At 38.6% G+C, this 16,103-nt stretch overlaps 1 protein-coding gene across 1 annotated transcript in view; it reads right to left on the reverse strand.

The window, feature by feature from the left end:
- Positions 1–16,103, reverse strand: part of ldlrad4b (low density lipoprotein receptor class A domain containing 4b) — a 76,807-nt gene that overhangs the window by 30,175 nt on the left and 30,529 nt on the right. Inside the window, exon 3 of the mRNA XM_026926555.3 lies at positions 6,492–6,632. Within this exon, the coding sequence (XP_026782356.1) occupies positions 6,492–6,632 (141 nt within the window). The remainder of the gene's footprint in view (positions 1–6,491; positions 6,633–16,103) is intronic.

Consider the following 16,103-nt stretch of genomic DNA (forward strand, 5'->3'; position numbering starts at 1 on the left):
CACCTCTTCTTCTCTCTCTCTTGAGCAGCTTCAATCCCTCCGTGCCTGACTTTGCCTCTCGTTGAGTAATGCTACTTCATAGAGAGGAGGTGACGTCGGTTTGGCAATGAGAATGTTAGCATGAGAATACAGTGGCCCCAGATTAGTGCACGATGATGAGGATTACGCATGGAAATCCCAAACTCAAACAAACTGAAGGCGGTGCTCTTCACTCAAAACGAGACTCAATCAAAGACACTGAACATGACCTGTGTGACCTCTGACCCCCAATCAACCTGGTTAAACACAGTGGAGAAACGAGGGATTGGGTCGGGAGAGAGAACGAAGGAAATGGAGGGCGAAGACCTGAAATTGCAAATGAGATTCTTACTTCTAGGGACCACCTAGGTGCACTTGTAACGCAATATTAGAAAACAACTGATGTGCTGTGTGCATAAGGTGGATTTTTACAGCTGGAACAATAAATAAATGCAAATAAATGTGTGAAGAAACATAATGGTGTTATTTCCAATCTTGCAACTCAAAGGCCTAAGTCATTTTTTTTTTTTTTTTTTTTAATTTACTCTAATACACCTAATTCAAGTAATCAATCAATCTTCAAACTCAAGTATCAAATTCACATTAGGTACTGAATAGTCAAGTGTGGAGATCTAGCTGTTAAGTACAAAGACAAACAATTTTTACTCTCTGAACCCATCGATCATTCCCACGCATTTACACTAGGTACACTGTAAAATGTGTAGCAGCAAGATCAAGCAAAAAGTAGCTGAGTTTTTATATATATTTAAAAAAAAAAAAAAAAAAAAAAAAAAAAAAAAAAAAAGCGAAATAAAAGCGAAAATTATCCCATAGCAGCATTATAAAGTGCAAGTGTGCAGTGATTGCCGTACGATGGTGGGTGTTGGGAAGGGTATTGATTAGTCCAGGTGGGTTTGGGAGACCACAGTGTGTTGGGTAGTCCAACTGCCTCAGGAAAGAAATGGTTGCATAGTCCAGTGGTGGTGGCATGGACCCTCCATACCTTCTGCCAGATGGAATAAGGGGGGGAGGATTCATCCACAATGCTGGTGGCACACATGTGTGGTGATCAATGGTGGTAGGAGGCATCAGCATTCAGCAGAGAGACCCCAATTATCTTTACAATCCGCTATAGGGTCTAGCGGTCTGAGGCGGTAGATAAATACCAAGCTGGCATTATGCTAATGTTTCTTAGGGACACCCGAATACTTGATATGTATTTGGTATAGGGTTAAGGTTATGTATGTATGTATGTATGTATTACACATACACCGATCAGCCATAACATTAAAACCACTTGTGCTGCCAAAACAGCTCTGACCCACTGAGGCATGGACTCCACAAGACCTCTGAAGGTGTTCTGTGGTATCTGGCTCCAAGACGTTAGCCCCAGATCCTTTAAGTCCTGTAAGTTGCGAGGTGGGGCCTCCACAGATCGGACTTGTTTGTCCAGCACATCCCCACGGATGCTCGATCAGATTGAGATCTGGGGAATTTGAAGTCAACTCTATGAACTCTTTGTCAGGTTCTTCAATCCATTTCTGAACAATTTTTGCTTTGTGGCAGGGCACATTATCCTGGTGAAAGAGGCCACTGCCATTAAGGAATATCGCTGCCATGAAGGGGTGACCTTGGTCTCCAAAAATGTTTAAATAGGTGGTACATGTCAAAGTAACATCCATATGAATGAATATATATATATATATATATATATATATATATATATATATATATATATATATATATATATATATATATATATATATATACACACACACACACACACACACACACACACCTCGACTATTGCACCTTTAAGGGTTTAAATCATTTCCTCCTATGTTTAAAGTGCTGTGGAAAGTCCCTCCAAGTCAGGAAAACAACGACCAGTTTCAGGAAAAACGAGCTTTAGATTTGGCAATATTACATCTGGGCTCTTACAGCAAACCATCAATGGCTAGGTTGCTGTTATTATGCCTTACTTCTGCTATAAGTTAACTGCCACTAAAATAATTTGCTGCTTGTGTAATTTTGCAGTAAATTTGGAAGTTAACAGTGTGCAGCAGCGTACAGTCATGGGTCAAGGCAGCAATCTTAGGCAGTGCTAGTGTCAGGATCAGGAATGAGGTTTTATTTCCCAACACATGTGGCCTCCCTGTTAGGAAACCTAGAATCAACTTAAAGATGAAACTGCATACGCCCAGTTCTCTGGCTTTATTGACCAGCTTACTGGGAATAATTGTAATGCAATTTCTTCCATGGATGAAGGGCAGTGTGAAGAGAGCAAGAGAGTCTCCACTGCACACTGATCCTCTTGGGCAAGAGGTTGAAGGAATCAGCCATGGTTCCATTGATGTGTGCCATTCAAATACTGCATCACCACAAAAGTGCCAGCGGTTGGTAGTCATCTTAAGTTTTCTTTGGCAGCGGCACAGTGGTGGTGCTTTTCAAACACAATGGGACAATGAATGGAGTTAGTGAGCAGTTGGAAATGTTGGAAAACAGCTGCCATACTCAGGTTCAAAAAGAATAGTCCAGCACAGCAGCTTTGCAGGCATCCACTTAAAGTTCTTTTATTTCTCACTCTTTGTTTAGCCTGCTGTGGACAGCCCTTGCATGAAATGGACACAAATTTCACAAGGGATATGAAAGTACACAAGTAGAGAGCAATTTGTAGAAAACTGCCACAGTGTCTGAGAGAAACAGAGGAGAAGTAGGAAGGTGGTCATCTCAGTCTTGTCAAAAGACATTAGAGAAGACACTGGTGCAATGCCGCTGGTACTGGGCTCTAAGTGTGTCCAGCTGCCATTGGTTTTAACTAGCTGGCCAGCTCTAGAGGAACAAGGTCCTTTGCTTTTATTCAGCACCACCCTGGAGAGCCATTAAAACATGCTTCAAAGTGTGCCACTCTCAGGCCCCTTCTGAGGAACGAGGTTCTAAAGATTTCTCCAGAAAAGAATGACGTGGCTTTTTAACACTGACCTGGGATCAGCTTCTCAGCTCTTGCTTGCAAGAAAAAAAATGCTGTCATGTTTATTCAATGCCACTTGGACAGTCTACTTAAAATAATCCCTTAAATCACATGGACAAAGGGAGTGATGTGAAAGCAGTGCAAGATAGAACAACAGAAGCCCGTATCTGCATATGAATGCCCACTAGCCTGTAGCTCAGCATGGAGCATGGCGGGGGCACAATCATTGAGTCCTCCATCAGTTCCCCCTCCAAAGCCCCTAAGGTCCTCCAAAGTCCCCTAAAGAGAAGCCCTACACCGAAACAACCCTGTCTGGACACGCGGAGGTGAAAAAGGTCCCTTTACCCGTGGTGGCCCTCTAGAGCTGGGGTCCTCTGTGTTTAAAGCCATGGCTGACTGTAGCCCAGGGGAGGCTCATAGCCATCTCCTAGCACTCCTTTCAACTTAGACACTTGAACACACTCGCTTTATGCTTCATTGACTGAAGAGTCACACTGGATAATACGCGACGCAGCTGTAGACGGCCCCGCCGTTTGATCCGAAGAGAATGTTCAGGCTCATTAACCTTTTAGTGGCCATACGTACAGTCATGATGCAGTGCAGCACACTTCATCCACACTTACAGTAGATATGTAGATTTCAGTTGAGCCCAGACAGGAGGGAAAGGGAATCACAGCAGGGGTTTTGGCCACATGTCCACTAATTAAAATCAGCAGGCTACATAGTAAATGTGCAGCTTTTACAACTTTCGAGCTCTGTATGTGATCATGAAGAAATAACAACATTCTTCTGGGAACACAATGGATGAATCAATGGTGAGACATCTTTTGTGGTTAATTTGACTAGGTCACTGGACCTAGAATGCACCTGATTCATCAGGCTTTCATCAAATGGTCAAGTCTGAGTCAACAACAAGATTCAAGGGAGTCAAGTACGGGTCAAGACTGTAACTAGAAGAAAGTTAAGCAGTGGATAAGACCAAGAGCAAATTGAAAAAAAAAAAGACTGAGCCAAAGTCTAATTAAAGCAAAATTAAAATTTTAAATTTTAATTAAAGTTAAAGACAAAAGGAAATACTATATCACTCATTTGCAATAAAACTGGAGTGGATGGGAAGTTAAACCATTTCTCGTCACATTTTTTCCTCTGCCACTTTGCGCAGCAGTGGTTCTCTTAGTAAAGCAACTCCTAACATGTGAAAGATAGACCAGCTACCTTTTCTTTCTTTTTAAAAATAAAACACGTGATTCATTAAAGGGTTCCTATATTAGTCAGCTAAATCAATAAAAAAATTCAATTTAAAATTATAGACCAATTAAGCATGAAAAGTAATCCTCTTCCAAGTAAATGTGTGATGACATTTGCTTAAACCTCTTTATGCTTTATCTATTTTATCTACCCACACCCGCTGTAGTCAGACAGTAGTGCACACTTTCCCTGATTTTATCTGTTCTGTGTTTTTTTCCCTTCTGTGTTAAATATTTACCTGAAGCTATAGGCATAACAGATTTGTCCACATATCTTTAGTTACATTCCTTTTCGAATCACAGCAATTATATATCTGACATTAACTCCTCTAGTAGATGCAGGCTAATACACAAGTTCATTTGTGTAGACTTTAATCTCTGTAATTTTCCCTGTAAAAAAAGGCATGTCAGACAATTAGCCCATTTTCTCATCGGTTAAACATTTCTCCCTGACATTTGCATTCATTTTTCTAACAGGGTCTCAGCTCAATTTTGCAGCAGGAGTATATTCTCTGCCACATAAAAAAATGAAAGCACAGCCTCTGACTTAGTTAATTAGTACTTGTCTTTATAACGACAAATGTGTTGTGAAACCAGCTCTCTCTGAGAATCTCTGAACATGTCCGTGCTTACTTTATGGCGCACTCCTCTAGTGGCTAAATAGGTGTGCTGTTTTTAAGAGTTTTTTCTTTTCCACTCTCCTTCCTATTCTCTTGGTGTCCTTACACCAGGGGGTAACAAAGGGCTAGTGCACATCAAAGTGAACTGGCTGTCTGCCACTGCTTCTGCCTGCTGTCCTTCAGGCAGTGCACTCATGTAGCTGAGCTTCAAAATGCACTGTCTTTTTCATCTCTGCATTTAAGAAGAGGGTAGAGTCTCCACTGAACACTGAGATTCATCACAACACATACCACGGCAGTGTATAGAGAACCAGATCTGCAAAAATAAACTCAGATAAACAATAAACAAGTAACTGACTAAATAAAGAAGGTAAATATCTGGGTTGAAGTACGATAGTGAGGGTAATTTACATATCTTTTGGCCATCACATTGTGATAAATTTGGCCTGAATTTACGGTTGCCATGGCAGAAAGTACAAAGACATCAAATTTTCTTCAGCCAGATAATAATCCTTCAAGTACAGTTGTAACACGCAACCTAAAACATGGCTTAACAAAAGACCTTACACAGATCAGAAGCCAACATGTGAATATCTCTCATCACTTAAAGCTAGGAGCCTAATCATGTGATCCTGAATTCTGGCTGTAACAATACAAAAATTTTTATATTAACATGAAAATGAATATTTGTGAATAATGAAAAATAGCACAAAAATGAATACCGAAATGAATAAAATGAAGGAATAAAATAAGGAAAAAATGATTTCAAGGAAAAATAGAAAGAAAAAAAACACAAAATAAATAGAAATGAATACAAAATAATAATAAGCACACACACTATATATATATATATATATATATATATATAATGGCAAATTTTAAGCTTTTAATGGTCTTAGCAACAAATCATTAGTCAGAAAATTAGCAAGAATCAAACAAATGCACTCCTGAGAGCTCCTGTGCCACCATTTGCTCGTTTACTTTTGCTGTATGAACTGTTTGTTTGTGGAAAAGCTAGAAACAGGGAAATTTACTTATTTAGTCTTCTTGTACACAATGGTAAAATCATAATAATGATTAAAATGTTTGATGTAAAATTCAAACAAACACGTCTGGGTGTACAAAATTTTCCAAAAATATCTTCTGGGATGTTTTTTTCTTAAGAAATTAGTCATTATTTGGTTATCTGCCACACTTGATGAAACATTTAAAAAAATCAAAGAGAAAAGTTATCCCACACCAAGTTCCTTTATCTATTCGTTTAATTCTTGCTAATTTCCTGACCAATGATTTGTTGTTAAGACCATTAAAAAAAAAAAGTCTAAATTATTATAATAAAATACTATATTAATATAGTATTTTCTCCAAGTTTTGTAATTAATACCTGTGTATGTATGTATACAGATAGTTGGATGTTCACTGCCTTGCATAAGTATTTGCGCCAACCCCCCCTGAATTTTTTTTATAGTGCTATTATAAACACTAAGTGTTACTGACCTGACCCCCAACCCCAGCAGCTGGCTAGAGGACTTGATCTACAGGCTACTAATAACATCCTGAAAGCTAATAACTAGCAGAGGCATGGAGGAGTCATGTGACTTCCACTCCAGTAAAACACAGGCCGCAGACACTCACAGTAGAACAGGGCAGGAGAAGGGTGCTGGGTGGAAGCGGGGCAGTTCTCCTCATCACTGTTGTCTCCACAGTGGTTGAGTTGATCACACACCAGCGAGCTGAGGTCCAGGCAGCGGCCATTGGTGCACAGGAACTTGCACTCTACGGAAGAAAAAGGAAGAACACGGTTAGGTTTTAAAACCTAAAATGGTAACAGCACTCAGTGAGCAATAAGGCTGATAGTAAATAATGTGCTGCCTTTTAATGTAAATATTGGTAGGCTATACCTAGGTCTGTTCTGCATACAGGAAGGCCACCATTTTGTATGCGCATCTCGCACAACTAAAAGCCAACAATTAAAAAATTCTTCTGTTAATACAGGCTTTGAGTCATAAGCACTGATATTTCTTATGAATATGTTTCAGATTGAGCCTTTTTTAATCAATATTCTTTTAAATGTACTTTATTTGCCTTACTGCATGGCAATCGCTGCTATTTTTAAAATGTTCTGGAGTTTTATTAATGACGGGTGAGAGACTCCACTGAACCTCAGACATACCTGCCTTTGTTTAAGGTTATTATATATAAATGTAGTTAGATTTAGATAATGTAGACAGATTTAGCGTTTAGATTACCAAAGACAGCTGGAAGGTTTAAGTCAGCACAGTTAGTCAGGTTGAGCGAGTAATTTTAAAACACTAAAGAAAGGAATGTAACGCCAATTTTAAAAGCTCAAGAAACTAATACATGACTAGAAGCATCTCTAGCCTCATGAAGAAATCAAGCATCTATGAATATAAAATGATAAGCAAATTCAAAACGCTCCCATGATCTCGTGTAATCTTTACTCCACCCCTACCTTGGTTATGCTGTATGTCATTGGCTCGTAGCCCTGGTCCAGGAGTAGCGCTTGTTTTTTTCTGCTTAAACACAGTGGATCCAACTAATCAGCTAATGACCATCCTTTGAGTCAACATGGGTGTGTTAGTACAGGAAAACCGCTACAGTTTTATTATAAAAAGGCAAGAGGTAACGTTGGGGCAATCCGAGTCTGTATGTCTGAACCTCTCAGAGACATCTGTCCACCAAAGTCAGATATTTCTCCTGTATATCAGGAGAATTTGAGCATTTCTTTCCCAAAAAAAAAAAAAAAAGGTGTCTGCATAGTCCCTTGTCACCTTGAGACTCGACTATTGCAACTTGTTCCTGAATGTGCCCTTAGGTTCATGTATCTGCAGTCAGACTTGTCTTCAGTTACACATGTCACTCCATTGCACCATTCCCTCTTGGCTGTATGCTGCTGTCAGCATTAGATTTAAAACCTTGACCAGCTCTGCCCTACTAGTCAGATTCCACACAGTACCTCAAGGCCTTTGGGCCACAAATACAGCTCAGCTGGACCTGCCACCTTCAAATCACAGGGAAGGTGAGTATTCTGTACTGTTGTGGAAAGAACTCCCCCTAGCTGCCTGAACAGCTGAGTGCTTTCGATTGTTGGAATCTCCAGACTTGGTTTAGTCTGCACCAGCATGATGGTAGGTTTTTTTTTTCCCCCAAGTAGACAACAAAGCACTTTTGTGAGTCACTTGAGATAAGAGTGCTTGACAGATAAGAACGATTAGTCCAGGTCTGGGCTTGTGTTTACTCTATGCTGCTACTTTACATACATCTTTAACATTAGCACACAGTTAACCAGCTGGTTAAACGTGTCACTTGTAGACACAGGGAGTGTGATTTCAGTATCATTTGTGTTGTCATATTCTCAGTGTTTTATATAACAGTAGCCTATTCTCCAAAATATACCAAAGCAGCAAACAGTTATAATTACTAACAGTAGCTAAGTTAGCTAGGCGTCTAGCTTATCATACAAGTTTTGTAGCTAAAATGTTTACAGTCGTCACATCATCCTCTAATAATTTGTATATTTCCTGAGATCACAAATAAAGTACTTAAGTAATATTCCACAGATGTGAATTTAAATGTGAATCTGACCCAATATAATCTAGTCTATAATCAGAATCAGCCATCCAAGAGGATTTAAAAATCAAAATTCTGTTTATGTACAGAGGTGTTTTACACTAGCTGCTGAGAGGACCCTGGCTGATTTACGGAACAGATTGCAGGTTATTGATGATAGCTTAAACCTCTCTAAACAAGTCCAGGCAGCAGATTAAATCCAGCTCCATGCTAACATGAACGATAAATCATATTGATTGAAATGTTTGTATTTATAAGCAACCAGTGAAGTGTACAAACTTTTTTTTAAATTTTTTTTTAAAACAACTGTTACAAAATTAACACAAGCACATGTCCTGTCTGTAGTCTGGTCCATGCCAAATATATCATATGATAAAAAACTGTCTATAACAGAGTATTAGACAGTAGTCAAAGGTATTTACTGTCACATGACTTTGACCAAAAATGGACTTTACATGTTTATTACTGACATGACAGGAACGTGCATTTAAAAAAAATTAAAATGATCAACTGCAACCTACATAAAGATGCACTGCACAATCGACCAAGCGAAAGTAACTGCTAGCAGAAGCATGTGCCTCTTTCATGTCCACATCCTTTTCCCTTTCAGTGAACGCATCTATTCCACTGCCTGAATTTTATTCATGTTTGGTCTAACCACTGATTTAGCTGTAAAAGCAGAACAGAGTAGTTTTCAGGTATCTCTTGTATCACCATAGCAACAGGTCAAAAATAATAAATACTACGGCTAAACAGTGGATGGTGGCACCTTTTTTGTACAAAACTCAAGCCAGTTAACACAGACCTGAATTAATCCTCGTCCAAATATGTTTAAAACCAAGATCTAGGGCACACAATGACCTGTACAACATCTATATTTACAATCTCATATCGGCTCATTTATGATACATTATAATTAATCACAATTAATACATTTAAAATTATATGTTGGATTACTCCTGCTCAGGAAGAGTAATCAAAATACACGACAAATGTAAAACTAGTCTAGATAAGCACTTAATGTAGTAAAAAACATTGATATTGTGGGCGATGCAGTTAAAGATCGTTATAAACACACACACACACACACACACACACACAGACACACACAGACACACACAGACACACACCTACATGTCATCTAAACCTCCCTCTACATGTCACAACATTCATGTTTCGAAATGTTCACCAGAAAATCATTGTTAATCTGCGTAACCTCAGCCCTGTGCCCATGCTCCTAATGACATGGCCATTTTCTCCCACCTCACAACAAAACAGCTTGTGCTTCACTCGTCTAGACAGAGGGAGGAAAGAGACAGAGGTGCTATTTACAGAGCAAAGCAGCATGACCATACCCTACGGCAATGTTTGTCTGCTTGTCTGTTTGTCTTTCGGTCTGTCTGTGTTTGAAGCCATGACTGCTGATACACCGGCGCTTTTCCCCACCTGCTTGCACTTCTGCTCACTTGCATGCTTCACTAGACTCTGAATTTCCTTTTTCTCCTCCATTTCCTTCTATCAACTTATCTTATTTCATCCACCTTCTTTGCCCTCCCAGGCTGAGTCAACAGTCTGAAAAATGTCATGACTCTACGGCTCAAAAGAACATTCCAAAAAAACTTTTTTTTTCATTTCAGAACCAGAGAATTCTTATTAAAATGCTTTACTTATAATTGCACGTCAATTAATAAACTTTATCTATCAAGCTGAATAGGAACAACATGAAACCATTTACAATACTCGAGTACCGTAAGTAAAGCGCAAGATTAAAAATGCAAAGCACAAATTAACATTGCAAATATAATCAACGGCATGATTTGTTTTGTTGAATATCTTCAGTGTTGCATTTCAGTGTTGGTGGATCAAAAGGCGGCTCAGTGTCAGTATGACAAAGTGACAAAGCTGTCAGCGATGATAGTCAGATCACAATACTGCTGTTGGAGAACAGCTAATCCGAAGGGATTAGCTCTTGGTTTTAACGACTGCAGGAACAGAATGTTATGGGAATACTTCAGGAGATAACTGCTGAAGAAAGTTCTGTAAACACAGTGAACCAGTATTGAGGCTTGACCACTTTTTTCATCATCAATATAATTTGTTACTTATCTAAACAATGCAGATAAGCAGATGTGGTACCAAATGGTCCAATGTTTAAAATTCTTTTCCCACACTCAAATTAACAGATTTATAACAATAAGAATAATGTGCTTTCATAGCTGCTGTTTTTAAGATGTCAGATTTCCAAATTTGGCCCTTGCTGGTAGAGAAATGCTTATGAGAGTTATTCATGGAAGAACCTGTGTCCTTCTCCATCCCGCAGGTTAATCTGACGGCTGTAACACCAGGCAATGTACATTCAAGAACTGTGTCCTAAACCGCATACTAAATACACTAAATAGTACAGATACCATTGGTGTACTAAGGTACTGTTTAGTAGTGTGGCTTAAGACACAGCCCATGAGTTTGTAAGGATAATTATCTCCTGTATTGTCATCCCCATTATTGATGTCACTGATCAACTAACTCATCCAGTATAATCACAAATCCAGATATTAAAGGTATACAAAAGCCATGAATGCTTTACGCCCACACAATATAGCCAAGTTTGATCTGCATAAAGTAAAGAAAACCACAACAAAGACACCCATTAAATAAGCACACTAGCTCAAACGGATAGTCTGAGAATAAACAGACACAGATCAGAGAGACAGAGAGAGACAGACAGAGAGAGAGAGAGAGAGAGAGAGAGAGAGAGAGAGAGAGAGAGAGAGAGAGAGAATTCCTGATCAACTTGCTCTTGCCCAATTTAACCGTGTACATATCTCACTCTCTCTTAGGGCTGCAGAAATAAAAAGTCGCCTGAGTGCAAAATTTGTTGTACCACATAACCTCATGAAATGCAGCAACTCAGTGAGTCTGCAGGAAAAAGTGGAGAAATAACATCAGTGTAAATTTGAAAATGACCCAAACACTCAGTTGGGGTGAGAAGGAACAAATTGGTGCTAAACAAATGTTTAATATAACGTCTAAATGTATGAAATGAATAAATGGGGTGAGTGGGTCATGGCTGCACACGCCGTCTCCCTCAAAACTCGCCAGCGACGCATTATGCACACAGCACATTTATCGAGACTGATTTTCACCCACAAGTGGTTAGGAGTTATGAGTTGCTATCGGCAGAAGAACAGAAACAACGACTAATTATTACACTCACGATTAATATTGATGGTTTCCTTTTATCTTTGAGAAGACACCCTGTGCTCTTGGTACCCTAATATAATTAAAGTTTTATACTAAATAGCAGTTTAGTTAGATTATTGCAGTACAAATAGGCCAATAAATCAGTAATTCAAAAAGTAATTAAATGATTTCAATTCTAAGCCAAAGAAAGTTTAATTCATGTTTCATCAAGAATCATACAGCCCTCTCTCTCTCTCTCTCTGTTTACACACTCTATCTCCTTTTTGCCTGTCACCACATAGTCAGACTTCTTTTGTGCCTAAAGCTGGAGTGTGATGATGTTTGACATATCTGATGTACACTGTACCTGATGTATAATGTATGGGTATGAAAATTCCTGCCATCTCCAACTGCAAGTTCTGATGCGAATCACTGTGAATTATTATTGCAGGCTTTGCAGGAGACTCACAGAAGCTCAGGAACATTTGCATTTTTGACAAACATAATCCTACGCACTATAGTTTTAATTATTACATAAATAATCAGAACCATATAAATCTTATTTTTATCCAAACGCTATGTCATGGCCATATTGAGTATTGATGTTTTGGACTCAAACCTCTAAAATGATGAACAATGAACAATGAACAATCGCTTGTGTATGCCAAGCCACTAGAACTTATGTAGACTTTATGGCACCCTTTCTTTCTGATCATTTTATAAAAGCTTCCAAACCTATTTATTTTTATTTGCTTATTTATATTACCATTTTTAACATCATATTTTTCATTAATGTAAATGTCAGACACTGGAATGCCAACATTAATTATTGACCATAACTGTCACATCAGTGCATTCATACCTCTGTAATTGAAAGGGAACCAGTCCAAATAAACCAATACCTACAATTTTTAGGATTCTGAAATTCTCTGCCCAGATCTGGTTCAGACTGAGAATATCATCTGACTCTAAATCTGTTGAGTCTGGCTGTGGAACACAGGCTTGAGGTGTAATAAGACAGCAGATGTCATCTTTAGCATTTAGTCACATATTCTGCAGACCAGTCCTTCATTAGTGTCTCCTTCTGTCAGAATCTTAACAGCACACACATGTGATTTCCATTCCTTGTACCCATTAACCTTGCAACTGAAAGTTAAAATCATACAGCATAGAAAAGCAGGCGGCTCAGGACTGGTATGTATAAAGCCTCTTAGCCTCTCAGACATTAAAAAAATTTGATTTGAAGTGGCAAGTGGCAAAAAAAAAAACAAAACTTAGAAATCAGGAAATTTACTCCTACACTTTAAATCTAAGAATAAGAGCAATGTACAAAAATTCTTTAGCTTTGAGTAGTCTTAAATAGGCGAGTATTTAGGAGTGCTTCAGAGGTGTTAAGAATAGCAAAAGCTGGCAGCATTGAGACAGAAGACACGTGCACCCACAATCTTCTGAGCTCAGGAATGTGCACTGCTGCAAGTGAATGATGAGGAGTTTATAAAGACAATGATCACGAGACTATCCTCGCACAGACTTAACCAATAAATCAAATACAATGAAAAGAATGCAATGCTGTCTGTTCGGTGTGCACGCTGCACACGGTCATTTGGCTGCATTTGAGAGTAAAATAATAAATGCATATTTTAGATATAAAGTGCTATATTATGTTGCCTTGTGTCATCTCAGGGACTTTTTCCTTGCCACTTTTGCCTCTGGCTTGCTCATTAGGGATAAATTTATAAATGTAAAATTTAAATGTGGAATTTATACATCTCTGTAAAGCTGCTTTGTGACAATGTCCAGTGTTAAAAGCGCTATACAAATAAAATTTAATTAAATGTTATCTACATTTCCTCATATGGTGACCACTTTTCAGTGTTAAATGTATTTTAGTAAACATTAAATAAAAGTAGCACTGAACTTAGTTTTTCACAGGTTTTATTAAAATGCAACACTAGAGTTTTGTTGGAAGCACCACAGCAAACCTACACTCACTGAGCACTTTATTAGGAACACTATACTAATACTGGGTAGGGCCTCCCTTCGAAGTGAGCCAAGAAAACATTCCCCACACCATTACATCACCTCCACCAGCCTGGACTGTTGACACAAAGCAGGTTGGGTCCATGGATTCATGCTGTTGGCGCCAAATTCTGACCCTACCGTCTGTGTTTCTCAGCAGAAATCAAGATTCATCAGACCAGCTTTCTGTTCTTGGTTGACAGAATTGGAACCCAAAGTGGTCGTCTGCTGTTGTAGCCCATCCACCTCATGGTTCGACATGTTGCGCATTCTGAGATGCGTTTCTGCTCACCACAACTGCATAGAGTGGTTATCTGAGTTATTGCAGCTGCTCTGTCAGCTAGAACCAGTCTGGCCATTCTCTGCAGTTTCTGTCCGCAGTACTGCCGCTCACTGGATGTTTTTTCTTTATTGCACCATTCTGAGTAAACTCTAGAGACTGTTGTGCATGAAAATTCCAGGAGCTCAGCAGTTATAGAAATACTCAATCCAGCCCATCTGGCACCAACAATCATGCCACAGTCAGAATCACAAGGATCACATTTTTTCTCCCTTTTTATAGTTGATGTGAACATTACCCGAAGCTTCTGGCCCGTATCTGCATGATTTTATGCTCTGCACTGCTGCCACATGATTGGCTGATTAGACCTACGAGTAGGTGTACAAGGTATTTCTAATAAAGTGCTCCCTGAGTTAGTTAGTTAGTTACTTTTATTGGAAATTTGTTTTTGGCTTCACCATACAGTATAAACAAGGTAATCAACACAACCTAAAAAAGAACAAAGCAAAAGTATATGAAAAAAAAAACCCAATTGTGATATGACACTTTTGTCATATCGCCCGACTCTAATTAATTAATAATAATTAAATAATTATTATATTAGTTTCACATTAATAATCCTATATTCACCTTATGTAAAAATGACCAGTTAACACATGGTGGTGGTAGTGGTGATTATTATTACATAAGCATAAGCCATAATGCAACACTGGTATGATTGCCCACATCTTGTGCACTTCTCTTGACTTGTACTATGGAAATGGGTACAGTTGTTGTTGTACTTCATGCTTACAAATTACTCCCAGGATTAACTCCTACTCCTTGCTAAGAGTTGCTCTGGGCACTTTAATAACACATTTTAATCCCAGCATTTAACAAGCACTCTGAGAAGTAGACTTCTGAAACTATTTTTAGGAGCAATTCTCAAAAACATTATACATACCAGCCCAGATGAACATAACTTCATCACACACAGAAAAAAAAAGCCCAAAACCATGTTGGCCCTGAGAGAACCTGGCCAGATCTAGTTAAGGAAATGGATTACTGGCACTAAGCAATCATGAGGTTTACACTGTTAGCTCAAAACAAAGTAGAATCTAACTGGTTCAAGTTCATAGCACCTAGAATATACAAATACCCGCAGAGATGGTTTTTATGTATTCAGACAGAGCTTGAAGCATAATCGCCAAAAATTCCAGAGACTTTTTTTTTTTGGCAGTACCAACACCTGAGCATACCCACAATATTGATATCACATCGTCTTAAGGCTCAGCTCTATGAACAGCTGCACTGTCAGACCACTGCATTAAAACTGTATGATGATCAAAGTGATGCCTCTTTTCCTTTTACTAAAAATACAGTGAGTAAAACTGTACACATTCATACCCTTACTTCTGCATGTGGATAAATAAAATTGATGAATAGCTCCTTCAGAATAACAAACACACAACATTTAAGTTGCCATACACATTGTTTAAACAAATAGTGTCAAGTGATGGAAAACTGTGTGTATCTACTAACTATTTATCGTCAATGATCTATTAGCATTTATTCTGAGACAACTTGAGAATTTTTTTTTAAAACTCTGTTTAATCTATGACCAACTTTTGTTGGTCTGGTGCTGCTTATTTTTTTAGATCACACAAATACCATGATATTCTGTTGTTGACGCTCCTGATGTAATCTGGCATTCTTTGATCCCATAATCATTACAAACTCTCCAGTTCCTGAGTTACCAGATACCTTTATTATGCTCCCTCCAGCATGCTTCACAAGAGGGATCTGGTTTTGACCCTGGGAAGCAGGAGTATGTTTTTCCAAAACAATACACATTATATTCTTTTTTTTTTTTTTTTTTTTGAAGAATGAGGAAAGTGTTAGCTGCCTTCTTCCATATACATGAGCTCGCAGTCAACAGCAATTGACCAGTATTGCAGAGACCGACAGAAGATACTACCCACCCTCTGAGGATCTCTAGAACTCTCGGCCACTGATAGCCGTAGCATTCTCTGGATTCAATCTCCCACCAGTAGAAAGGACAAACGATTTTCCATTCTGCAACCAGGAGCCTGGAGTACAGTCAATTTTCATTTCATCTACCCACAGAACAGTTCCAGTACTGTTGAGGAAAATTTTTAGTCTCTCAAAGATCTTATCATATCTAAAAGATACCTGAA

The sequence above is a fragment of the Pangasianodon hypophthalmus genome, chromosome 1 (genome assembly GCF_027358585.1).
Source record: "Pangasianodon hypophthalmus isolate fPanHyp1 chromosome 1, fPanHyp1.pri, whole genome shotgun sequence".
Lineage (NCBI taxonomy): Eukaryota > Metazoa > Chordata > Actinopteri > Siluriformes > Pangasiidae > Pangasianodon > Pangasianodon hypophthalmus.